The sequence below is a fragment of the Puma concolor genome, chromosome A2 (assembly GCF_028749965.1).
Source record: "Puma concolor isolate L17-30 chromosome A2, mPumCon1.1.hap2, whole genome shotgun sequence".
Lineage (NCBI taxonomy): Eukaryota > Metazoa > Chordata > Mammalia > Carnivora > Felidae > Puma > Puma concolor.
The window spans coordinates 79,407,259-79,434,992 of NC_141668.1; the positions used below are offsets into that span (position 1 = coordinate 79,407,259).

At 41.1% G+C, this 27,734-nt stretch overlaps 1 protein-coding gene across 2 annotated transcripts in view; it reads left to right on the forward strand.

Annotated features, from left to right (window-relative positions):
• Positions 1-27,734, forward strand: part of ELAPOR2 (endosome-lysosome associated apoptosis and autophagy regulator family member 2) — a 184,950-nt gene that overhangs the window by 70,758 nt on the left and 86,458 nt on the right. The window contains exons 1-2 of one of the 2 annotated variants that reach the window (XM_086696795.1): positions 20,063-20,306; positions 20,439-20,559. Coding sequence is in view for 1 of the 2 variants with exons in the window: in XM_086696794.1 (XP_086552920.1) it covers positions 20,439-20,559 (121 nt within the window). In the remaining variant the exon portion in view is untranslated. Of the gene's footprint in view, positions 1-20,062; positions 20,307-20,438; positions 20,560-27,734 lie in introns of those variants that run through there. The other variant, XM_086696794.1, reaches the window with a different exon arrangement.

Here is a 27,734-nt window from a genome sequence, read left to right on the forward strand (position 1 = left end):
AGTGAAGGGACCGGGCTCTGGTATATGGCTTGAAAATAATAGTGTTAATTATAGAATCGTCATGAAGACAGTGGAAAAGAAGCACAAGAAGACAGCTGAGGGGGTGGGTGTCCAGCTGAGACAGGAAGTACTAAGCACTAAAAGCAGGTAATAAAAGGAAGAAGTACCCATAATACATATTAATAAGTAAATGGCCAACATTAGTAGCTGTGATCTAGTGAAGACAGAATTTTCCTTGTGCTGTTTTTGGCTCCTAACTATGTTTTACATGTACTGCTGGGTCTCGGATTTCTCACAATTCCGTATTTCCTCAGTTCTAAGGTACTATTTATTTTAAAATACAGCAGAAGTATATTAACATTTTTGACAGTCTTTTTTTCTTTAATGTTTATTCATTTTTGAGAGACAGAGAGAGATAGAGCACGAGTGGGGAAGGGGCAGAGAGAGGGAGACACAGAATCTGAAGCAGGCTCCAGCCTCTGAGCTGTCAGCACAGAGCCTGATGCGGGGCTTAAACTTACAAACCGTGAGATCATAACCTGAGCCGAAGTCAGATGCTCAACCGACTGAGCCACCCAGGCACCCCAGTGTATTCACATTTTTGAAGGATGATGAAATCCTCATTGTGTTAAGCATACAATTTTTTCCAACCACTCATAGTAGAAATGTATCCGCTTCGTTATAAATCATTCTTCTTTACTACCTCTGTCAAAGACTAAGTCTGTGCCTTTACCTGAAATAGCTAGATTCTTCTGAGTTACTTCAGGCAGCAGTCCCAGAGATGGAGTGGACTGTTTCTTTTCTGAACCTGTGCTTGGGATACTGGTCTGTATCGTCTTGGTCTGACACAGCCTCTGTCTCGCCATCCATGACATTGGTCTCTGCCTCATTTTCCTCTGTTACCCTACCGTCCGTCTTGAGTTCTCTCTATATTCTGACTTTACTGGCCACCATGGAGTTTGTCTTTTGTTGGCTCACGCCCTGGCTCAGCAGGGCTTAGGCATGTGTCAATTTATATACTTAATTAGTTCTTAGAGTATTCTATGGTTAACACTGGACTGTGGTTTCCCATTTCCTACTGTTTCTTTCTCTTAACAAATTACATTTCCTGGTGTAAATAATTTGAGCCCTGTTTTATAAATATCCCTAAAACCTTTTTTTTTTTTTCCTACCAGTTACACTCCTGGATTTTGTCACTTGTAATGAAACACTATTTCTTTGGAGTTATTCTGAACTGTTGGGCAGATAATATTTTAGTGACAGTTCTGCGAGATGCGTGAGGTGGTCTTATTCTAGTGTTGAAACATCAGTGGTTTCTTCTTAGGGAGTCGGCAGCTTCTGCCCCCTCTTGTTACATTACCTCTTGTGGGAGAGGTGGTCTTGCACACCACACCCCCTCACTGTGGTTGCTGTGCTGTATTCCTGTGTAATTTTTTTTCCCAGCTGTTGTAAGCCACAAAGATAACATTCAATTCTTGGGATACAAATAACTCAGCTGAAGTGATAATCAAATGAATGGATCGTTGACTTACTGTTAAGTTTTTCCAGGCCCTGGCTGTGACAGTCAGGCCATTCTGTGTAGTTAGTGACAAGTTTCTTTTGATAGGGATTTCAGCAGTCTTCAGATTTGCATCTTAGAATTGAAGAGGTGTGGTACTCCTTCTTGCACATTTCTGCCGCGAAGATCACATCCGAAAATACATCTTTGTAAACTACAGTAAGCTAAATAGGTTGCAGTACTTATTTGTATGCCTAGTATAAGGCGTGGCCTGAAATATAGTAATTCAGTAAGAAGTTTTTAGGCACACAAACCTAAATATTACTTTCTTTTCTGTATGAATGATCATCTCACGTTTGTATAGTGGTCTGTTAATTTACTTACAGTCCTATAAGATAAGAAGAGAAACTGTTTCAACTTTATTCCAGGTAGACAAGAAAATCAAGGCTCAGAGATGTCAGGTGGCTTTCCTAAGGCACACAGCTGAAAAAATGGAGGTGCTGGGACTAGAATCAGGGTCATCTCAGGCTATGAATAATATGCCTGCTTAACAATTCTGAGCTGTATCATAGCTGTGGAAAGGCTGTGGAAAGCCCTGAGAAAATATTTATTTTTACACAAAGATGCCCGTATGTATTGGGGAACAGAATAAATTAAATTAAATAGACTTTATAATTTCTAACAGTGTGCCTTGTGTATTTTTTTTGTCTTAATTCATTCCTGTGTACAGAGATGTGTATTATATTTTGGAAAGACACATGTTTAATTTTCTTGTTGGAAGTGACTATTGTATATTGCCTTTAAAAATATGAATCAAGGCATCTTGGGGGGCTCACGGTTAAGCGTCTGACTTCGGTTCAGGTCATAATCTCGCGGTTCCTGAGTTCGAGCCCTGCATCGGGCTCTCTGCTGTCAACTCGGAGCCTGCTTTGGATCCTCTGTCCCCCTCCCTTTCTGTGCCTTCCCCCCTACCTCAAAAACAAATAAACATTAAAAAAATGAAAATATGAATCAAGAGAAACCTGTAGAAAGGAAAGTCATCCTTATCTGTATTTTCTAATTTTTCCAAAGTAAACATATATGACTTAATGTCAAATAGGTAATATAATTGATAACAGTTTCTGAGATAAAAACCTGCTTAGAAATATGACTGACACCCTAACAGTGGTTATTTCTGGTTGGTGAGATTATAACAGATATTTATTGTCTTTGTGTGTTTCCGTATTTTCTAAACTTGTCACACTGAACATGTATTGCTTTGTAGTTAGAAAACAAAACATTAAATATTATTTTAAAACCAACATAAGAGGAAGAGAGACAAAGCTGAATAATCAGAAGCCTTACCATAGAAATTAAAGATACCTTGGAACAAGTAACTTGTGAAGAATTATTTTTAAATTTACTTTGAGGTCATTGATTCCCCAGGACACAGAGTGGTGGAATCAGCAGGGAAGTGTGGGGAGGGATTGGGCAAAGGGAATTATTGCTGGCTAAATTCTGCTTTCTGTGACTTACGGAGACAGGTTGTGAGGTAGCAATTTTTATATTGATTTCTGCTTCTAAGATTTTAAGATCTGTCATTAGCTCTTAGGACTTAACAAGGAAAGCATGGAAGCATGGACCAACAAGGAAGTATGATGTCATGCTTTGGAATTCGGCAGATTTAGGATTAGATTAGGTTCTATTCCTAGCTTTGCTATAGATCAGCTGTGTGACACTGGGAGGTTACTTAAATATTTGCCAGTTTCATTACCCATAAAAACTCTCCCTTCAAAGGCTGTGGACAGCATTGAGATTTGTGGGAAGAACATGGCACTGTGACTGGTATATGTTACTCAGTAATGGTTGGCAGCTGTCACAACCCCTGCAGTCATCTACCTGACCTGGGATTTGAGACAGTCTTGAATATGAGTTGGTTTCATGAAACTACCCTGTACCTCAGATATCTGTCAGCACTCTTTGTTGAAGGTGGCAGGAACCCAGCTCAAATCAGTTTCAGCTTTAAAACAGGGGTGCCTGGGTGGCTCAGTCGGTTGAGCGTCCGACTTCGGCTCAGGTCATGATCTCACGATCCGTGAGTTCGAGCCCCGCGTCGGGCTCTGTGCTGACAGCTCAGAGCCTGGAGCCTGTTTCAGATTCTGTGTCTCCCTCTCTCTCTGCTCCTCCCCTGTTCATGCTCTGTCTCTCTCTGTCTCAAAATAAATAAATGTAAAAATAATAATAATAATAAAACAGGGTATTGAGTGCATGTATTTTTGGGGTAGCTCCAAGAATTGGTTGAAATATGGAATAGCCATGGGGACTTTTGAGTATCGTAACCTCGTGGGGGATGATTATAATAGCTGCTTTAAATTCTTTGATAACTTTAATATCTGTGCATTTTGAGTTACTGATTGATTTTGAGTATTGGTCAGATTTTTCCTAGTTCCTTGTATGTCAAAATAATTTTGCATTTTATTCTGGATATTTAAAATGTTATGTTGGGGCACCTGGGTGGCTCAGTCGGTTAAGCGGCTGACTTCGGCTCAGGTCATGATCTCGCGGTCCGTGAGTTCGAGCCCCGCGTTCATGCTTTGTCTCTCTCTGTCTCAAAAATAAATAATCGTTAAAAAAAAAAAAATGTTATGTTGTAGAGCTTCTAGATACAGAGAACAGATTGGTGGTTGCCAGAGGCAGAGTGTGGGGGGTGGACGAAATGGGTACAAGAGGTCAAAAGATGCAGCTTCCAGTGATAAATAAGTCATGGGAATGTCCTGCACTGCATGATGACTATGGTTTATAATGCTGTGCTGTACATTTGAAAGCTGCTAAGACAGTAAATCTTAAAAGTTCTTATCACAGGAAAAACATTTTGGACATATGCATCGTGATGGATGTTAACTAATTGTGGTTATTAACTAACTATGATCATTTTGCAATACATACAAATATTGATCATTGTGTTGTGCACCTGAAACTAATATAATGTTATATGTCAATTATACTTCCATTAAAAAAAATCTGCTATGAGACTTCTGGGTCCTTTAAAAATTCTCTGTAGAGTTTTTTTGTTTGTTTTAGCAGACGGCTGACATGGTTAGGTTCAGACCACCACCTTTTGTACATGGCATTTCCGGTGTTAATTCAGTTTTCAAAACATTGTCTATTTTTTATTTTCGGTGGTTGGAGTTTCTGCCTCCTGCTTGAGCCTCTCAGGGTTTAGTTGGAGTGGTGGTTTATACCTTACTTGGGTTCTCTGTGGCAGTGCTGTGATTCTTTCACTCTATTCCACACGGGCCTGCTTGGAGGTGAGCCTGGGGCTTGTGTGGGTCCACACACAGAACTGGGCGATCCCCTTCGCCGTCACTCTGGGATATTTCCTCAGGGACTCCTTTTTCTACTTCCTATGGCCAGAAAGATGGGATTACTGCATATTTTAGCTTCCACACTTATCTGTGATTCTTCCTGAATGGGGTAAAGAGGCAAGAGAAGAAAGGGAGAGAAGAAAAAGGATTTTCTCCCAAGCTCTGCACAGCAGAATCCCCTGTTTTCGTTCTTTTATCCAAAGAGATGGGTTTTTTCTTGGAGTGTCAGCTTCCTGGGTCACTGTGGTGTCATCAGTGCAGGTCTAAGACTGGGGCTGGCCTTGGGGCAAGGCTGGAAGAGGAAAATGAGGGCCAAAAAAACAAAAACAAAAACAAACAAAGCCCATGGTCCTCTCCTCCCTGTCCACAATTATCCAGCTAACAGAGTTCACTTTTCTTCGTCCTGTGGCCAGAAAGATAGGATTCTCTTGGAGCTTTTGAAGTTTGCACCTACCAGACAGGTCTCCGACTTGGCCCATCTTTGGCTCAAAGCCAGGAGAGAAAGGAAGAAGAAAGAACCAGTGTGCTGGTTATCATTTGAGTTTTGATTTTCTTCCCCAATCCACCTGCTGTGTCTTGTTTTGTCTTGACTTTTGTTTTTTGGGGCAGGCTGGGAAAGAGAAGTTGTGGTGGGCTTTCTGTACATTGGCTGACACCAGTGAATATTTGCTAATAATGGCCAGATGACAGGTCTGTATTACAGCATGGTGTTCCAGGCTGCCCATTCAGAACTGCATGGGATCTTAGAATAGTTCCCCAAAAGGTAACTAGGGCAAGGGGCATGCTGTTACCTGATAGAAATGGGGAAAGGATGCTGGTCAGACAGAACAACTTTTATTCTTTCTGATTAAAAAGGAAAACCTTTTAATAGATATTAGATATTTTAAGGTTGTTTTCTAGGAGTGTAGTTATGACAATAAGTGTTATTAGGATTTATTAGGATTTTTTAAAATTCTGTTTATTTGAGAGATTCTTATAGCATCAGTTGAGTGCAAAAGAACTTCAGCTTATTTTTACTCAGCTCACAAAATTTGCAAGCAAAAACATGATTGAGATGTCAAAATGTTCAGAGCCACTTATCACCTCTGCTATTTCTGTAGACACTCTTTACAAGTAAAGCTCAATTTCAAGTGGTAGCATTGATGATTATTAGCTTTTGAATTTAAAATTTATTTTTATAAATCTTTTCTGTCTGCCCTTGGCCAATGGCTTAGCTGGATCCAGATGTAGAGTTTGCCTCTTCCTGGCCCAAGTTCATGAATCCCGCAGGTGTGTTTTCAGAACTCCTGTACCTCCTTGTTCTCTTTCCTCCCTTCTGACTCTTGCCATCTTTCTTTTTCCTCCTTGTAGCAGAATCCTCCTTCTATCTGCCTGCTTATCCAGTACTTACGCTCTGGGTCTTTTCTTCCATGTTACCTTGTACAGAATTTATCTGACCTATGTCTTGGGACCTTTGTCCTTAAAGCCTTGCTTGGTGATTGACACTCATCAGAGAAACTAACCTAGACTGAGGTGCCAATGAATGGTAATGGAATAAGCCTTCAGTGAAAGTCTTCAAATTTTTGCACGTCCTACCAGGTACCTTATCCTAAAGTCAAGAGAAATATGAGCATCTTTTTTCTGTCTTAGCAGAGCAAGTACCTCAACTTGGAGAAAATAACACATTTTAACTATAGAAAAACTTGAAAATACAGAATCACAAAAGAGAAAATAGAAATCACTATGTTTAGCATTCAGTTCACCATTGTCAACCTTTTGGTATATATACCTTGAGTCACTTTTCCATATACTGATTATACACTCATGTACCTTAAAAGGGTTCAGGCATAGTGTTTCTTAACCTTTATATTATACTTACATGTCAGAAATATTTTTATTAAATATGGCATTGGCATTATCATTTTAGAATGGACTATATAAAATCCTGTCGTGAGTATACAATAATTTATTAATCAGTCTCTTGTTGCACATTTAGATTGTTTTCAAGTTTTTTGTATTTTATTTTTTTAAGTTTATTTATTTTGAGGGGGGTGGTGTTGGAGGGGTGCAGAGAGAGAGGGAGAGAGAGAGAATCATCTCAAGAAGACTATTGTTGTCCGTGCAGAGGCCAGTACGGGGCTCAGTCTCACGAACCATGAGATCATGACCTGAGCTGAAGTCAGATGCTTAACTGGCTAAGCCCAGGCGCTCCTTTAATACGTTTTTGAAACTTTTGATGCTGTTTCTCTTGGTGCTCATTAAATAGTAAGTAGTTGCTCAAATTTTGCAGAAGCAAAGGTGCCTTTTCAGTTTCAGCCTAATTTACATCAAAAAACGTATAGTTGATGGTGCACCTGGGTGGCTCAGTCAGTTGAGCATCTGACTTTGGCTCAGGTCATGATCTCACGATTCGTGGGTTCGTGCCTGGCATCGGGCTCTGTGCTGACAGCTCAGAGCCTGGAGCCTGCTTTGGGTCTGTCTGTCTCCCTCTCTCTCTCTGCCCCTTCCCAACTCATATTCTCCTCTCTCTCTCCCTCCCTCCCTCCCTCCCTCCCTCTCCCCCCCCCCCCACCCCGGTCTGTCTCTCAAAAATAAACATTTAAAAAAATGTATAATTGCTATTACACACAGATAAGCTTGCAGCCATGTGTAATTAGACAGAATAGATGGATTTCCAGGGATTTGGCTTTTCCCTGTTTGGAAAATTGGCCTTCTACATACCACTGTGCAGTTTTAATTGAGGTTAGGGGGAAAAAATAAACAAACAAAAAAAAATATATTACCTTCACTCAAGAAAGCCGTCCAAAGTTAGATCGGATTCTTCCTCTCTCCTAGGATATTCTGTCTTTTTTGTATGGATGTTGTTATACAGTGGGGATCATTACCACCTGCAGAGGGCCTCATTCTGGTCCTCTTCCAGTTGTGTTCCTCTTCTTGTCATGTAGTCACCTGGCCAAGGAACCCACCTGGATGTCCTGCCCCCCACCCTTGTATGCCATGCTCTAGATGACATGACTTTTGAACTGTATGCTTTAAGGGCCTGGGTCTGCTGCCAGGGCCTTCATGGGCTTTTCCCAGGTGCATCCTGATTGTGGGCTGTGGGAGCAGTGGTGACAGACCGGGTGGGCAGCGGGCATTGTCACTTGTATGTGTGGAGACTATTTAAGGTGTGGGTGGGTATAGAAGAGGAAAGGGCACCTCAGACCCTTGCCCTTGGTCCCACAAATGTGACGGATGAGACTGAAAGAGAGCTGCTACATGGTGCTTTGTTACTGTACAGATGTCCTTAGGTTATGACCAGGTACGGGCAGAGAGAGACTTCCAGGCAGAGAACAAGTCGTGTGCGAGGGCCTGGAGGCAAGGAAGAGTGTAGCATGTAGCACATAACCTGTTTCGATATTTCATACATGAAACAGGTTGAGAAACGAAATGTGGAGAGACAGAGACCTTTTATGTGCTTTTTCCTCAGCCAGATGGAAGTTGTTGCAGGGTTTTGAGCAGGGATGACATAATTAGACCTGGCTGCAGAGCGTCATGAGGGAGAAAGAGCAGAAGATGAACGCCACTTAGGCTGCTGGTGATAGCCATCCAGGAGGCACGAGATGGTGACTGAAACAGGACAGTGGCCCTCATGACAGAGATAAGACCCTTGCCTCCTACATAGGGCTATGCTGTGGCCTCGTTTGAGTCAGAAAAGGTTATAAGCATTATTTTGGAAAGCTTACAGGGTTCTGCAAATGTGAGTGTTATTGTTAATAACAAAAATAATTACCGTATTTGTGGACAAGGGACAAAATTGAGATTCTAGCTAATATCAATTATAAGGTAAGCATATATGAAAATCAGTTGAAATGATAGGGGTGACTGTCATAATGTGAGGTGTCACAGCCCCTGAGGGCTCCTTTGGGAGCAAGAAGGTCGTTCTGCTAGTGTTTAGGGAAGGTGGCCCAAGTGGAAAAGACACTGGTGTTGGAGGTGGCTGGGTTGGATGTTGGCATTGAGTGTTGATGGGTAAGTGTCTTTGAGGTGGATCTCATCATTCGGTATATAGTTCACATGGTCCCCTATGGGGACCATGGTCAAGAGGCCTTTCCTTCCACTTGTTTTGCTCATGTCCTGAATCTTTAAACTCCCTATTCCACTTTTTCCAGAGGAAATAATTCTTATCTCTTGTCATGATGTGGAAAGGAATTGGGAGGAAGGGATCTATATTCTCAAACAGGTTTTCAACCAGTCTTGTTCGTAGATTTTGTTGACTTTCTGAGATATTTGGTACTTTCAGTTCTGAGAGTTCCTGCGGCTCAAATCAGCTTTCTTCTCATTTCATCTGCCTATGTAGCTCTTCGCTTTCAGATTTTCTTGCTTTGGTAAGTTGATAAAGCTCATCTTAGGCTTTCTGTCTTCTAAAAAATTGTTGATATCTGCGTCTATTGTCATTTTCACTTCTAATCTTTTTATCTTTGTCTTTTTAAACTGTTAGGATTTTACTCCTTACTCTCCTGAGAAATTCTTGTGGGTTTGTGGGAGCAAAGACAAACATATGTTTAATTCAGCAAGTTTAAATGTAGTTAGATAATAAAATAGTGATTGCATGCGTTTAAAGACTTAAAAAAAATTTTTTTTGAGAGAGAGCATGAGTCAGGGAGGGGCAGAGAGAGAGAGGGGGGCAGAAGATCTGAAGCAGGCTCTGCACTGACAGCAGCAAGCCTGATGCGGGGCTCAAACTCATGAACCATGAGATCATGACCTGAGTCGAAGTCGGACGCTTAACCGACTGAGCTACCCAGGCGCCCCCCTTAAAGACTGTTTAATACATTTTACTCAGTATCTTCTATGAATGTATTAAAGTTAACATTTCCAATATTGGTACTATTATAGATGTCTAGCTATAAACTACTTGAGAAAATTGAAGTTTTCTTCATTTCTTTATGGGTAGACTTGGTTTAGAATATTATTCCCTGACAGTGCAGGGTAGTACAGGAGGTAGTTGGTTCCCATTTATTAAGAGCCATGAAAATATGACATATAGACTATAATTCTACAGTTTTCTTTCAAAGATTAAGAGGAACTTGAATGCATACTGTTGGTTGAGTTGCTTGAGGTCTTATATTTTGATGCAGGCAGGCCGGGCCTAAGGACCCAATCCTATAGGACCAGCCCAGAGGGTCTTTAGTTTCACGCAGGATGGAAATCAAATGTGAGCCAGCAGGAGGTAAAAGCAAAGTTTATTGAAGGTATAGAGAGAGGAAATATGGACAGAGCATGTGGGAGACTCAGGAAAGAAGCATGAGCCTTGTCTTTGTTTGGGGGGTTTTATTGAGGATGGTGGTCAGGTGCACATATCCTCTCAGGCATCCAGGAACCGCTTAGAACCAAGACAAGAGCCCAGGCATTATTCCTTGGAGCCAGGGGGCCTTGGTGTGGAGATGTCTAGCTCTGGTGGTCTGGAATGCACCTATGATAGCTGTCTCTGGCCATTCTCACCTGGTCCTTTGTTAGATGTTATCTCTTCTAGAGAAGTGATTGACTCCTTGCCCCTTCCAAGGAGGACATACAGTATTGGCATTACAAGACATGTGCAGAGTAGGGTGGGGCTGTAGATCCTAGTAAGAATAGAAGCTGGAACAGAAGCAAAGGAAAGAAACCCAACTTTTTCTCTGATGGGGTCCCGTCCATTTCCCTAGCTCAGTTTCTCACTGGTAGAGGTGAGATTGGGATCTAGGTCTGTTGTTTCCAGTTCTTTGCCTATCCCTTTAAAAACTTGCATTGAGACACCATAGAAGGAAAATGGTCTAGCCTGGATTCTTCCAAGAAGCCCTGGGCACTTTTCACTGACACTAAAATGTAAGCCCAATGAGACGAGGGACTAGGTCGCTTTGTTCACTGCAGTATCCCCAGCGTCCACGTGTCTACGCTTGGCACATGGGAGGTGCTCAATAAATATATATTGATTTATAAAATGAAGTGACTGCTTATGAGGCCCTGTTTACACAGAGAGACATTGAACTCCAATTTAAAACATGAACTTTGTCAAAATAATTTCACAAAAGCAATAGTGTCTGCAAATGTGGCGAAGAGGATGTGTCATAAATAGATCAGATACCTATTACTTCACTTAGCCTTAGGTTCCCATGGTAACTCTGCGTTCCTTTTATAAAAGAAAAATCTGAATATAAATATTACTGCACATTGCAGTGCACATGTACTTGATAATGTGGGCTAAGGAAGTTTTTATTATAAGATGCGTGAGTGTCTGCAGTAAGTATTCTCACACTTTTGACCTTCGCATGTAAGTAGGATGAGTTTGCTCACTCCCTGGAGTGCAGTCGAAGTATTTGTGTGAGGCCCTATAGGCTCGTATTCTTTTTCCTTCTTGCTGCTTCGCTGTCTCAAATATGGGTGCAAGCTGTTTGCTGAGCACTTAGATTCGAGAGCTTTCCTCCCAAAGGAGCTGCAGTCTCATCAAATACAGGGTGTGCTGTTCTCAATGCTTTACATAAAAACGTTCAAGGAGAAGGAACCATATATGAAGAAAATGGATTATATTTGCTTCTTTTTGTCCCATTCCCGTGTGCGTGTTCTCGTAGGTATTAGCACTTCTTCTGTGAGGCCTGAGTCCTCTAACTGCCTGTATTCTTTTGAATACAGTGTGTGCTCATCTGCGTCTCTATAATTAACCATGGTCACCTCTTAGTTGACTCTAGGGGCTACTCGGAACTGAATTTCTCATTGATGGGTCACTGCTATGAACAAACTTCAGAGTTCCCCTGAGGTCTTCCACAGAAGACCAGGCAGTTTCGTTTGTTCTTTTATTAGTTCACTCAGTGGCTCATCTGTCTCTCCACCCTCAGGCTACTGTATTTCACTGCATATCTTCAGGCATCTTACCTTCAGGCTTTGTGTCACTGTTTGTCACACCCTATCAAACTAACCAGGAAGGAACTGGTAGGGCTAGAATGCGTACAAACCCTGCTATCTTTCAGGGCTTTCTTCTCAAAAGCTGCTCAGGTGGTCCAGCTCACAGAAATTTGTTCTGACTCTGAAATCATTACATAATGAGGTCACCTCATGCACATTCTCCCTTATTTTTCCAGAAAACATGGCTCCTAAAAAGCAAGCCATTTGGGTGCTAAGAAATAGTTGTTGTGTCTAAATGGGGTGTCTCTCCTGATCAGATGAGGGCCCCCAAACGTGGGGCGACTGACTGGGTGGAAGTTGGTGGTGCGGGCAGTGACAAAGGCGACAGAAGTTTATAGAATACATCTCAAGAGAGCAGGATGCAGGACAGCAGAGGAGAGGCTGTCTGCAGCAAGGCCGTGGATAGGGGCTGTTTTAAAAGGGGGAAGATGAGGAGGTATGGTGACATATGGAATCTTCCCCCCTTTAAAAAAAATTTTTTTTTGAATGTTTATTTATTTTTGAGAGACAGAGAGAGACAGAGTATAAGCAGGGGAGGGACAGACTGAGAGAGAGAGACACACACACAGAATTTGAAGCAGGCTCCAGGCTCTGAGCTGTCAGCACAGAGCCTGACGTGGGGCTTGAACCTACAAACTGTGACATCATGACCTGAGCTTAAGTTGGATGCTTAACCGACTGAGCCACCCAGGAACCCCAGAATCTTCCCCTTTATTGGTAGCTGTGCCTGGTTGTACGTAGCCCATTGGTTAGTTATGGCCTATGGATTTTTTGAGGTGGGTCCCCTGATGGGCCTGTCTGTATTCAGCCAGGTGTTGACCATGGGCCCTTTCTATGTTCCATCGCTCAAGGCTGTTTGCCCGAAACGGCCGCTACAGTAGTTATCTGCTAGAGGGTTTAGACTGCGATGAATTTATTGAGAAGTGGAACAACATTGTACCTTATGGGAGAGTTAAGGGATGTTTGTTGGTAATTTTCACCAGAAGGAGTTTTTATTTGAACACTGACCTCTGATACTTGTATTCTACTCTGGAGCCCCTAATCTTTATGCTTTCTTATAAAATCATATGGTACGTGTGTGTCCTGTCTGCTCCCAACAAAATAATAAGCCTGAGTACAAGGACTATGTGTTGTAATTATGTTAGATCTTCCCCATAGCACTTAGGCCATAGTGCTTATTTAATAAACCAAGTGCCACATAGTAAAGAATGGTATATATTAATGTTAACATATAAAAATGATACATATTATTATAAGCATAAATCATTATATATGTTAATGTTTCATATAAAACGTGTGTATTGTCAAGATATGTATATATGCATATTATTTTTATATTTGAGATTTATTTGAATCATTGGCTAGCCTATGTGTAGTAAAATTCTAATAGTTGTCATCATGCTTAGAGGCAATACCCCAGGTTTTTAGAGGATGCCATGAAGCTTTTGAAATATAAACAACTTTTATGTTTGGGGGTGTCAGGGGAAACCAGAACTGGTTGGTGGTTCAAAGAGTAAAAACAGATTTTATTCTGGAACGGTTGTAATAGCAGAAAAGAGACGTTGTAGAGAAATGGGCTGGGTTTTGAATATAGCACGGACAAGTGGGGGTTCATAGGCAGGGAGCAGGGTGGGAAACCATCAAGTATAAATGGGGGGAGATTCTGGGTAAACTGACTTCTAAAACTGGGTGATGCAAGGATGAACACAGACGTCCAAAGGCCAAGGCTTCCCTGGGAAGAGAGTTCAGAGGAGCTCGCCTTAAGATTGGTCAAGGAGAGTGTTTGTCAGGGGCACTTGGGGACTCCAGCGTTTATTCCATCGTATTCTGATATTTTGTGTTTTAGTTGTAAGAAAACACAATTTGAGTTTTTGCTTTTTGAGAGTTTGTGCCTAGGTTTTTATTTGTGAGCATGTGTTTCTGGGGGGAGGACCATGATTTCTACTGAGGGATTATCTTTCCTTAAATGTTTGGTGATCAGTAGTAATTCCATGCTCTCTTTCTTTTTGGGTTGTTCTCTGGTTCCCACATATTTACACTGCAAAGTTTTCGAAGGATACCATCATTTTGTTATTTGGGGCAGTGTCTCCGTGCCCCAGCATTCTGGGATTTGCAGACATGTCTAACTAGCTGCCATCTTTTGTGTATGGTAGGTCCCAAATGCTTTGTCCAGTCTGTGATTTGGAGAGTGTGGCTTGCGAGCTGATGTTGCATTGTTTTTAGAGCACACTCTGATTCATGTCATTATGTTTGGCAATAAACTGTCTGGAGCCCTGAAATTATCAGGACTTCTGCCCCTGCAACTTGTCAGGAAAACTTGTGAAACATGATGAAATAGGCAGAAAAGATGACGGGGTGTCCTGTGTGGTGCCCCTTGCTTGAATGATCAGTTGCTCTAGGGACCTATACCTTTGTCTTCGAACTATTTTACAACACTGTTGAGTTGTAGGAAACCAATAGTAATACAGATGACTCTTGTCCATGGAGGTGAGAGTGTGTCTTATTCTTTGGAATGCAATTAATTCATCATCATCCTCTGGATATTTACTCTTTCTGCATCTCTTTGTTCATTTCGCTTTCCTGATTGCCAGCTAATGGGTGTTCTTTGAATTCTCCTTGGAACTTGTTACAACATGTTACGGATTGACTTGCTAATTAATGATACATAAAATCTTTGACATGTATTCTACATTGGTATAAGAAAAAATTTACCTTTTTAATAGCTCTGTAACACCTGGGAAATTCCCATTTCCAAAGGATCACTGAAGTGCTCAATGGTGTAGATGGGTCTGTGACTAGAGTTTTGGGGTATTATGTATAAATCTGAAAACTTATTTGCTATTAACTCTCTTTATTTGGTACCTTGAATACCAATAAGAATATTTGAGGAGTATATATTGTATCTTTAGTCATTTTACTACTTCACACTATTGCTTACATCTTTGGTATGGATTTAAGGGTTGCCTTCAGAAACACATTTTAAAGAAAATTCTCTGTTATCTGCCCAGATGAAATAGCCTATTAAATAATTTAAAACCCATCTGGCTTGGGCTACAACCTAAATTCCTGACCCTGAATGCTGCCCTCTTCATGAAATAGGTCTGCATTTCAATATTTTTAAATTATGAATAAACACATTAAAGCTTCCTGCTGTGATCCTAAGCATTTTGTAACATAGAGTAGCTGTGGCCCTTGAGAGGTCAGTAACTGGGAGGAGGCAGATAGGATAAAGAATTTTAGGAAAGTTAATTGACATATGACATCTGCCATTACAGCCAGAGAATATGGTATGCCTTTGACCTGTTCTTATTGATGTTTTCATCTCCTAATTGGCAACTTGAATGACAGTGGTAAAAGAGAGTTTTCTGAGCTTCCTAGCTTATTCTGAGGCCTTCTTTTGGAATTCATGTCAGACTTCTCAGCATCATTATTTTGCAACAATGATAACAAATTACCTGAATTTTACATATGAGGGCCAGGATCTTCTCAGTGGGATGTGAAAATAGAGAAGACTTCCTAATACAAATAAGTGGGAACAAGAGACACAAGGAAGCCATTATGTAAGTGCATGGCTGGTCAAGGCCATTCTACAATAGTGGGTTGTGATAGGCTGAATAATGCTCCCCTGCCCAAGTCCTAATCCCTGGAACCTGTGAATGTTACCTTTCCATGATAAATAACAATAAAAAAAGGCTTTGAAGATGTGACTAAGAATTTTGAGATAGTAGATTATCTCAGTGGGCCCTCAATGCAGTCCCAGTGGGAGGAGAAAGAAGGCAATGTGTCCACGGAGGCAGAGACTGGAGTGATGTGGCCACAAGCCAACAAATGCTGGTAGCCACCAGAAGCTGGAGAAGGCAAGGAATGGATTCTTCCCTGAAATCTCCAGAAGGAGCGTGGCCTGGCTGATGCCTCAGTGATGCTTGGACTACTGGCCTCCAGAATTGTAAGAAGACATTTCTTTTGTCATACGCTGCTAAATTTGTGGCAATTTGTTACACCAGCCATTGGAAAACCAATTCAGAGATTACTACCCAGAGGTGGGGAGCTGCTGTAACCATACCTAAAAATGTGGAAGTGGTTTTAGAATTGGGTAAAGAACAGAAACTGAAAGAAGTTTAAGGCACATTGTAGGAAAAGCCTGGGTTGGATGGAACAGACTGTTGGCAGAAATGTGAGTACCAAAGACTCTGCCATTGAGGGCTCAGTGAGAACTTGGTGAGGAGCACAGTAGAGAAAAGGTGAACTGCCCTAAGCAGAATGTTGGCAGAGATAGTGAAGGTGCTACTGGTTAGGGCCGAAAAGGAAATGAGGAATATGCCATCGGAAATTGGAGGAAAGATGGTCCTTGTTATATAGTAGTGGAAAATGCAGAAGAATTTTGTTTTATGTTTGGGTGGAAGGCAACACTTATAAGTGATGAACTTGGATATTTCCAGAGGAGATTCCTGAGCAAAGTATTGAAGGTATGGCCTGGTTCCTTCTTGCTGCTTGTTGTAAAGTGTGAGAGGAAATAGACAAATTGAAGGAAGAATTCTTAAATAAAAAGGAAACCAGACTCGATGTTTGGGGAAATTCTCATTTTGTCCAGGTTCCAGACAATGCTAAAATCAGGAGACCCGCCATTATGAAAGTACGCTGAGGAGAGAAGCCCAAAAATGTGTCTGGAAAATCTTTTGCTAGTGCTGAGGAAATTGGGTGTCAGACTCATGGGTTTTTTTAACCCTCTCAGCAGAAGCCAGGAATAGGGCTGGGAGTGTCCAGGAAAGATCTATGGAAGATCCTCCATCTAATGGAATGAATCTTGTGACATGCACAGGAGACTCACAAGGTTTTTGATAACATGAGTAGAAACACCGCCAGCTTGAACTGAAAGGAACAGAGGGGGGTGAAATGGAAGAAGGCCATTGGAATCCCAAAATTTTACAGGCAAGAAACAGCTTAATAAACCAGCTCAGCTGCAAATATGTTCTCCTTTTCAAAAAACAAACAAACAAACAAACAAAAAAAACCCAAAAAACAACCTAAGAATGACTCTGAGGGTGGAGCTCTGGGACCAGATGTTGGAGCCCTAAACTGCAGAGGATTGTTTCTAATGGAATACTAATGGAATCTGTCCTGCCAGATTTTGAAATTACTTGGGACTGTTGGCTTATTCCTTCCCTTTCTCCCTTCCAGTTCATCCGTTTTAGAATGGGAATGTCTATAACTGTTGTTAAGGTCCAAACCCATTGTATTTTGGAAGCAGGTAACACAGGTGCCAGATGGAGAGGAATGTTGCCTCAATGTGTATCATAATGAGTCTTCCCATACCTGATTTGGAGGTTTACTTCTGGGACGTTGGAGCTGATGAGATATAGACGATGTTTTGGATTTTGAGTTGGTGCTGTAATGGGTTGAGTCTTTAGTGAATGTTGGGATATGGTGAATATATTTTGCATGTGAGAGGGACATGTGCCTTTGGAGCCAGGGAGTGGATTGTAGTAGGTTGAATAATGCCTTCCCTGCCCAGAAAACATAGGCATGTCCTCATCCCTAGAACCCATGAATTATCTTTTATGGAAACAAGGACTTCGAAGATGTGAATAAGTTAAGATGGGGGGATTATTCTTTATTATCTAACTGGATCCTAAATGTAATCACAAGTGTACTTACGAGAATGAAGCAGAGGGAGATAAGACAGAAGAGGAGAAGGTAGTGTGATTGCAGAGGTGGAGACTGTAAGCCAACAAATGCCAGCAGCCACCAGAAACTGGAAGAGGCAAGGAGTGGATTCTTCCCTAGAGTCTCTGGAGGGAGGCCGACACCTTGATTTTGGCCCAGTGATACGCATGTTGGGCTTGTTGCCATCAGAACTGTGAAACGTAGGGGGGAGTCCAATGGTTTCTGCTTCTCTGCGTGCTCTCGTCTCCTGTTTGAATATACAACATCCCCAGGCTCACTGTTAGACTTGTCAAACCATCAGGCTTTGATACTAGAAACTTTTCCCATTCCTTCGATTTTAAAACAGTAACCTTCTATTTTAAGCATAATGGTGTTATATAAACTGAAAACTCTGGTAAATAAACACAAGGCTTGACTTCTGCTCTTAGCTGTGTGACATAGTAGCTGGGTGTCTTTGGCTAAATCATTCACCCAGTCTGAGTTTCAGTTGAACCATGGCAATATTGTTAACTGTCCTTCCTGAACCATGTCACTGTTATGAGTACCGATGCATGTGTAGATGCATGTGAACAATGTCAGATAAATAATGTATGGTTCTATCATGTTCAGCTATTCATGGTACTACTTCTAGTTATAGGGAAGCTGTGAGGAGCATTTTTGCACATAAATCTCTGACCACATTAACTGTTTTTCCCCCTTAGATTGGGTGCTACCAGAGGGATTTGAGGTTCAAATTTTTGACCACTTTAAAGCTACTGATCCACTTTTTTCCAGAAAGGTTGCATCACTTTACTCCGTGATGGGAGGCACACAAGTGCCCCTTTTACTGCACTGAAGTCTAAGAAAACTTTTTTTTTAATGTTTATTTATTTTGAGAGAGAGAGTGCACACCTGTGAAGCGGGGGGAAGGGCAGAGAGAGAGGAAGACAGAGAATCCCAAGCAGGCTCCACACTGTCAGCACAGAGCCTGATGTGGGGCTCGATCCCACATCAAGACATAGAGTCAGATGCCTGACTGAGTGAGTCACCCAGGCCTTAGAAAACTTTTAAACATGATTTTAAAAATGTGCCAACTTGATGAAAACTGTTTGTATTTCTTTGTCGAGGTTTAAGTTTTTTAGTTTGTATCGCTCTTTAATGAGTTGTGTATGTTCTTTGACCATATTTCCAAATAATTATTTGTCCTTTCCTGGATTAGTTTTTGGAAACCCAGGATTGTTAATTAACCTTTGTTGTGTGTTGTTTCTTCACCCATTTGTTTTGTTGTTTATTTTTTACTTTATGATGACTTCTGTGTCTGACCATGGTATGTAGTTACATTTAGTGAACTTTTACTGCTTTCCTTCCCCCCTCCCTCCTTCCTTCCCTCTTCCCAACTTTTCCTCTGGAACATTTTTCCCATTTGGCTGCTTTTAATGATTTTTTTTTTTTAGGTATGTAGATTTACCCTTAACTGGAAGCCATATTTGAAACCAGGATCTTGTCAACTTAATCTCAAATTATCTGTTGTCTTGAGTGGTCAGATATTTGAGTAGAAAAATAATATTCACAGAGGATCGCCTGAAGGTATACTAAATTTTATTTCTGAGGCAGAGTCTCAATGCAGCATAAAAACCTTTGCTTCCAGCCTGATAATTCCACCTTCTCTACCTTCTGATCCCTTATCATTTTGTCTTATGTATATGCAGAAACTGAAGCAGAGGAAACAGACTCAGACAGTTTGTGCTTTACCACATCTCCACTACCTCCTTTCTCTATCATCCTCTCCACCCTCACGATCCTTAGTAAGGATAATATCTCTACCATCCATCAAGCGCTAACTCAGTGTAGCCTGATACAGCTAACATTTTCCATGCATTATCTTAAATAATTTCCACAACAGCCATACAAGGTAGGAAATATTCTTATTCTAAGTTTACTCATGAAAAATGGATGCTTTGAGAAGTCAAGTGGCTTGCCCAGTATTACACAGATTGTACCTGGTGTAGTGAGATGGGAGTTCAAATCCACACCTTTTTGATTTCAGGAGCCATTTCTTAAGTGATATTCTTTCTCTGTGTACACACGTGTGCATGCGTAAGCACACGCACACACATACACCTTTCCACCTCACACACCTGATTTCCTGATGGTGATAGGACTTGAGTTTTCTGTTCTCTCTGGTCACTGATATAGTAAGGGAGGCAAAATAGAGTGAATGAATCCAAATAGCCACATCCAAGATAATAACTGAATAAAGAGGGTATTGAACTGAAAATATTTGGGGGAGGATTTAGAATTTCTTTCATTCTTAAAATGCTCCAATGACATTGTGTCCTTGTTCTCCCTCAGTTCAAGCACCTCACAGTTGTAATGTGCTCTGACCAGGGGAGGGGTCATTGTGAAAACATCAAAGCACCCAAAAGCTAGAGCTAAGTGGGTTTGGTCTTAATTTGGCATTTGTAATAAATGTCTATTTTATATTCTGTGATTGACGGCAGCCTGCTGTGGTGGGTGTGTATGGAGCCTGGGAAAGGTGCTTAAAAAACTGCCTTTTACTAACATTTAGATGATTAATTATTATACCTGCTGTTAAATTTTAAGCTGAGAATTAGGTCAGTGGGAATGGTTTCTTCTTTCTTTGAACAACTGGGGACAGGGGTGGTATTCAGTTTCCTAGTGTTATTTAGCCCTTAGAATCATATCTATCAATTATTTGGAGCTTAAAAATATCTGCAAAAGAAAGAGGGTAGTGTGCTGTAGTGTGCTTTTCTAGGAGGTGAGACTCAAGGTCAATGGTCACAGCTTGAGAGCATTGGCTGTTCCTCCTCATATCCTCAGTGCCTACTCAGTGCCCGGCCTGATAGAGTTTTGATAAACAAACAAACAAAAAACAAAGCCCTGCTTGGTGTGAAGGCAATAGGGTAAGACCGAGAGTCAAGCAGAGAGTACTGTTTGGAATCAGGCTTGTGCGCAGGTTGGGGGGTGATTGAGAAAGCACAGTCATCCCATTAAAACTAGCTCTAACAAAGGCTTGTTTTTGTGATTGTTTGCAGAAAGATTACCACTTTGAATATACAGAATGTGATAGCAGCGGCTCCCGGTGGAGAGTCGCCATTCCGAATTCTGCAGTGGACTGCTCTGGCCTGCCTGACCCAGTGAGAGGCAAAGAATGCAGTAGGTTTTGAGTTTTTGACTGTTCGTTTTCCTGATTAAACTGTGTCCGTTTGGCCCACGAAGTTAATTATAATGAATGTAAGAGACTTTTAGAAAAATGAGCATATAGCATTGACATCTAGCAGAGCAAAAGCTTCTTCTTAATACTCGGTGCCCTTATGCCTGAAGTCTGTAATTAGACACAGCAGTGTTGAAGGTGCCTGCCCGCCCGCCCACCCTCCCTCCCTTCCTTCCTTCCTTCCTTCCTTCCTTCCTTCCTTCCTTCCTTCCTTCCTTCCTTCCTTCCTGTTTATTTATTTATTTTGAGAGAGATTAGGCATGCGCACAAGCCAGGGAAGGGCAGAGAGAGAGAGAGAGAGAGAGAAAGAGAGAGAGAGAGAATCCCAAGCAGGCTCCACGCTGTCAGTGCAGAGCCCTATGCCCGGCTCGTGGTTCCTGAGATCATGACCTGAATCAAAATCAAGAGCTGGACACTTAACTGATGGAGCCACCCAGGCACCCTTTATTTATTTTTAAGAAAATCTGTTTAAAATCTGGTTTACCGTCTTAGTTGCAACTCTGGAAGGCGGAGTGGCAGAATTTCTCTTTAATAGATTTTTTTCTTTATGTTTTTAAAAAAGTTTTCCAAAACTTGGGTAAAAAAGACATAAACTCTACCATCTGAACCATTTTTTAAGTGGTTCAGCAGCATTAAGTACATTCTCATTGCTTTGCTATCATCACCAACATCCATGCGTAAAACTCCTCCATTTAGCTCTGGGTTTTTTTTTTTTTTCTAAGCCAAAGAAATAATGTAATTTGCCTTTTTAGTGTAACCTACAGACAGATGGTAGAATTGATGAATGTCACATTCAGTAGCTTGTCTTTTAGCAATTAAACAGGTTAGAAGCGCAGCATTATGAGTTAATAGAGAAATAGGTTATTAAATTTGTTTTCATTTATAAACTCTGCTTTTTTTAATCCTTTCATTTGTTGAGTGATGTGTTCCTGCAGTGAAGTAGTCTCGGGATAGATTGGAGTTCAAAGCCAGAAGTAAGACACAGACAGGTTTTTTTGGGTTTCATGCTGTCTCCAAAATGGTATTCCTAAAAGCTAAGTTTTTCTGTTTCCAAATACAAGAACAAATAGATAAGCAAATTATTAAAGGATCGTTAATTCTTTCCCATTCATAGAACCTGTCTCTCTTACTGGCTAGAGAAGGTGTTAGCATGGGTGGTGGGTTTACTGATGAAAGGGAGACAGGAAGACAGCAGTAGTCTTATGGGGCAAAATAGTGGAAGATCCTCAGTGAATAAAGAGAGAACCTGGGATCCTTCTAGCCAGTGAAGACTTTAGTCTAGCAAGACTCTTTAAAAAAAATTTTTTTAATGTTTATTTCTTTTTCAGAGACAGACAGTGAGAGCCAGGGAGGGGCAGAGAGAGAAGGAAACACAGAATCCAAAACAGGCTCCAGGCTCTGAGCTGTCAGCACAGAGCCTGATGCAGGGCTTGAACTCATGAACCATGAGATCATGACCTGAGCCAAAGTCGGACGCTTAACCAACTGAGCCACTCAGGTGCCCCTCAGTCTGGCACGATTCTTCAGAGGATAGCAAGGTCACTATAGAATAAGCTGATATAAGGCTGGAATGTTGTCAGCCACCTATGCAGAAAGAGCATAGCTCTCACTAAGGGGGAATTTGAGTGAAAAAGGGAAACAGTGAAAAATACCTGTGGAATTAGCCTGTTGTAAGATGCTTCAGTTACTTTCCTAGAAAATCTGTATATTTTTAAAATCTATATTTGCCTTTTACTTGTGAGCTAATTCCTTGGTTCCCTTGTAAGCAACCCTGTTGGGGTAGACTACCTAACCATTATGAACGCTACTCCTTATCTGGGTGCTGTGGTGGTGCTGGCTGGCACTGGCTTTTGGAAAGTGATTATTTGTTTGAAACAGGCCTGGGTGGAGTATTTCACACCATGGACATTTGCAAATTGTACAAACCAGGTGCCTCCTTTCCCCTGAGAGCTGGTTGTTAAACATTCACCAGCATATCACTGATTAAAGGTATTGGCCGGGGCGCCTGGGTGGCGCAGTCGGTTAAGCGTCCGACTTCAGCCAGGTCACGATCTCGCGGTCCGTGAGTTCGAGCCCCGCGTCGGGCTCTGGGCGGATGGCTCAGAGCCTGGAGCCTGTTTCCGATTCTGTGTCTCCCTCTCTCTCTGCCCCTCCCCCGTTCATGCTCTGTCTCTGTCTCTGTCCCAAAAATAAATAAAAAACGTTGAAAAAAAAAAATTAAAAAGAAAAAAAAAAGGTATTGGCCAAAGATTCAAAAATCTATCATAGATTTGATGCTTAAATAGGAAATATTTCTATTGGAAGAAGGCCAGGGACATTTTTTTTTTTTTTGCACATTATTTACCAGTCTTCCAAAGATAATGTTATGAATCTCACACTCCAGCTAGAACTTTTCTAAAAAAAAAAATTGACTAGTAATCAAGTCACTATTAATTTTTGTTTTAAAAATGATACTACCTACTTTAAAAATGGTACTGACTTTAAAATGACAATACTGACATGATGGCTGGGGACATTTTTAATCTTGGCATTTTCTCTGAAGTCTGAATTTTCATTTATTTCTGCATAATGTGATTATGTCTGCTCTAGAAACTGTTTTAAAAAGCACGAAAAACATATCTAAGAAACTTATAAGCTGAGTTAATTCCTAGCACTAACCATGGTGCTTACCACATTCCTAGACATTAAAGTACTCCTGCAGGCAGTTATAGTAATAACTGAGTATTTGCTCAGTGGCCTAGATTTTCTATGGCTAATAATAACTATCATTTCTCATGCACCGATTGTATGCTAAACATTGTGCTGAGGGCTTTATATCATTCTCCCATCGTATCTTTATGACAACCCTCTCAGATAGATACCATTGTTTCCATTTTATTGATGAGAAAAGTCAGAATTAAAGAAGTGAAGTACCTTACACAGGTCATATGACCAGGATGTGGCAGATCTAGGATTCAAGTACAGACATGTCTGATTCCAGAGCCTGCCTCTGATTTAGGCTGCCACGTCAGGATGGGGGACTTTACTGGGTCCCACGTGGGAGATGTAAAGCTTATTGGTGGATATCTTCAAGGGAGGATTTTAGAAACTCTTGTGGTTCAAGGATAAAGGAGGCTAAAAGTGTTACGGTTCCGGATTGGCATGCTTCTTGCAAGCCGTGGGACGATACCACAACCTTGGCTGGCGAGTGATGCCCATAGGTGCTAGACTCAGTAGTTAGGTCATAATGATGTGGCCCAGGAGTTGGGCCACAAGGAAAAAGAAAAGAGAAATATGATGTGTGGCAACTTCAAATAAGTGAAGAGTATTAGGGCAATTATTGAGTTGGACTTAATTTCTCCATATCGTAATGTCTAAATGAAATCACACCCAGAGTTTGGCCTCAGTCGAAATTGCTGTAGATGCTTCAGAATGTAATTGGGTAGGTTTTTTTCTTTTTTCTTTCTTTCTTTCTTTCTTTCTTTTTTTTTTTTTTTTTTTTATCAGGAGAAGCAGTACAGGCCTTTTCTTAGGAAAAGGCTGATAGGAATGTTCAGGTAACCATTGTAAATTTTTCCAGAAGATTGATGGGCAAGCTATATTGTATAATCTTTATTAAAAAAAAATCATATAAAAAACCTGGCTGCGAGGCTCTTGTAAGTGAAGTTGGTGAAGTCTTTGTTGTGCTAGAACTCTGGGTGGTATGTGAGCGGGAAGCTTGTAGGGCTCAGGAAATGGCATAGAGAGGCCTCTGGTTGTTAACTGACAGTGGCCCCCACTGTCCTCCTGTCCCGTCTGCTGGGGCAAGCTCCTCAGTCTCTCAGGTAGTACTGCTCCAGGCAGGCCTGTGAGATGCCCTCATTTCCCTCCTTCTGTCTGGTAATTCCAGGCTTAGCTCCAGAGAACTATGCTGCTTCTCCAAAGCCCTGCCAGGAGACTTGTGTTTGTGAGTGTCACTGGTCATTTGAGGTCTTGGTGTCACTCAGGCCCAGCTCGCAGACAACATGCCGTTGCTGGACTACGACACTCCTTGTCTTCTCCCAGAGCAAGGGACAGAGCCCGTATCTCTACTCCACCTCTTCTCCACTGTTGGGTCAATTCCCTAAAATCTTGCCTTGACCCTCTGGGGTCTCCTTGACCTTGTTAGATCATCACAAACAATAGTCTTTTTGGAATGCTTGCCTGGGTGGGGGTATACCTTCCTTCTCTCTCATCCCTCATCTCTTCCTCCCTTCCTCTTCTTCCCTCCATTCGCCCCATCTTTCCCTCTCCCTTTCTCTCTATCTCTGTCTCACTGGGGAAAAGGCCCAAACCTTAAAAATAAAAGCCTGGCTACTGGGAATGGATAGAGGATTCCTTTACTTATTTCCTTACATATTTTCAGACAAGTCTAAGGCACTGAGGTGGACATAAACATTACAAGATACCTCTCCCTCCTGGGAGTGTCTTCTGTTGCTTTCCCCTTCAAATATTAGTCATGACTTTGAGCACAATCATAGCACACTGTTTTCTAATTGAGGATGACCATTTAAGATAGCTGTAATTCCATTTAATATGTTGGCCTCAATTCGGTCAGAGTCTTGTGGGCGTTTTGTAATCTTGTGCTTTAGTATCTGTATAAAGTTCTAATATTTGGTTATCTTGGATCAAAAAGTGTTAATGTTCTGATTAGAAAAAAAAATGAATATAATTTTTTCCCTTTTTTCTTGATTTCTCTCAGATCTCTATTGTTACCTATTTATAGCCAGAGTCACTCATGACGGTTTCAGTGAACAGCTTTCAATTTCAGTTTAGAAGTAAAGGAAGAGGAGGGATTCTCCTGAAGAGAGAGTTGGTTTTAGCTTTCTGAGGGGGGCAGATTGAGAAATCCATTCCTTGGCATCACAGCTTTTGCAAATGTAAACTTTTCCCCAGGATTCAACTCATAGTCTGTTTCTGTTCTGTGATGAGTTGTTACTGGGACAATAGCAAGTGCACTTGGGCAAACAGTACCTGGGCACTAAGTGGCAGTCACATATTTTGCTGTAAGTCTGTTCCATGGAATACTAATCCCAAGAAATACTTCATGTAAACAAAGTGTTTGCAGGGTTTTCTGTGGTGAAATACTAGTATGTTTAGAAAATGGTGAATCCCCTTCATGGAGGGCTACAGTGAACAGTTTCATATTAAAGTCTCTGAGAAACCTAATACATATTTATAGAACATTTCCTGTGTGCTGAGTGCATCCTGTTTTGCTCAGAGTTTGCCAAATTTATTTGATTACAGGACTCTTTTATCTAATGTGTAGCTGGACCCCACAGGCTAATTTCTGCAGATATAATTTTTGGAAAACGCAGGTGTAAGCACACGTGCCTGGCTAATTTAGTAAACTTTTATATGGTTCTACTTACACTAGATTTAACTAATTTCTTTCTTTTTTTAAAACTTTTTTAAAAAAATGCTTATTTACTTATTTTGAGAGAGAGAGAGCACGTGCACATGTGAGCACACGAGCTGGGGAGGGGCAGAGAGAGAGGGAGAGAGAGATTCCCAATCAGGCTCCCCACTGATAGCATGGAGCCTGATGCAGGCTCGAACTCATGAACCCATGAGATCATGACCTGAACTCAAACCAAGAGTCTGATGCTTAACCAACTGAGCCACCCAGGCACTAGGTTTAACTAATTTCATGTGATTTCTTTGCTCTGCAGGTACATTTGCAGCCTTAACTACATTGGTGTTTGTTTGAAGACCTCTCATGGTTGATGGTCAGGTGTGATATACACATATGGTTAAATCCCAGATCTGCAACCAACTTGTATATCTTGGGCAAAATATTCAGTTCACAGCTACTTACTGAACTTTAATTTATTCACTGGAACAAGCATTTATCATTTCCTATGTTCTTGACAATAGGAATCCAAAAATAATTTTACAAAGATGACTGTTTTCTGTGACCTTTCATTGTAATAAGAGCAGATGGGTAAACATGTTATAGTATTGGGGCAAAGTGAATGATAGATATAAACACCTGAGGTGATCTTACCAAGGAAGATGGATGATTTCTGTTCACAGGAAGAGGGCTCACAGTGAAGCAGATAGAAGTTTGAAGTTCAGAATCATCTGTTACCAGCTTAATAACCTTGGAAAATTATCTAAGCTTTGGCAGCTTCGTGCAAAAAATTGTGTCCATACTGAGGATTGAGTCGATAAATGCCATATTTAATGGGCCATATATGTTAATTCTCTGAGCATCTCTGAAGCAAACCCTGAAGGAAGTTGTTGAATTCACTGATACAAAGTGGCCTTTGAGACATAGGAAACATGGACACAGGTGCAGACTGGGGGCAGCACTGGGTTTCCCTGGGTGCATTCTGAGAGCTGTATGAATGGTTGTCAGAGAATATAAGAGGGTACAGAGATTTTGGCAAATCTCACAGGCTCCTGTGTGTCATACCAAGGACTTTGACCTGGAGACAGCTATTCATGGATGTCTGAGGAAGTTAAATGAATTGATACATCTAATCTACAGTGCTAGGTAACATAGTAATATAACTTAATGGTAACAATAATAATAATATTAAAATAATAATGTAGAATTATAACAGCTAACAGTTATTTGCTACATGCCAGGCACAATTGTAAATGTTTTATATGTATTCATTCAAATTTATTTAGGCATCACCACACCTTTTGAAGTAGGTACTTGTATTACATCACACTGGTAGGTCAAGGGCAAAAAGGGGATTTGAACCCAGGCAGTCTAGCTCCTAGGTTCATGTTCTTAACTCCTATGGTGTCCTGACTCTTTGGAATATTCTACAGTATATACTGAACAAGTGTTAGTCCCTCTTCTTGAGACATCCATGCTCCCCTAACTTTTATCTCTTGAGTAAAATATAATGCGAGTTAATATCCAGATAACTAAATGATTTAAAAAAATAGCATGTAAAGGCTCAGATATATTGATTGATGGGTCATTTTAATGCATTAATGATCTTGCTGTAGATTTCATTCTTTTTTTTAATGTTTATTTATTTTTGAGAAAGAGAGAGCAGGGGAGGGGCAGGGAGAGAAAGAGAGAATCTCAAGCAGGCTTTGCACTGTTAGTGCAGAACCTGATGTGGGGTTTGAACTCATGAACCATGAGATCATGACC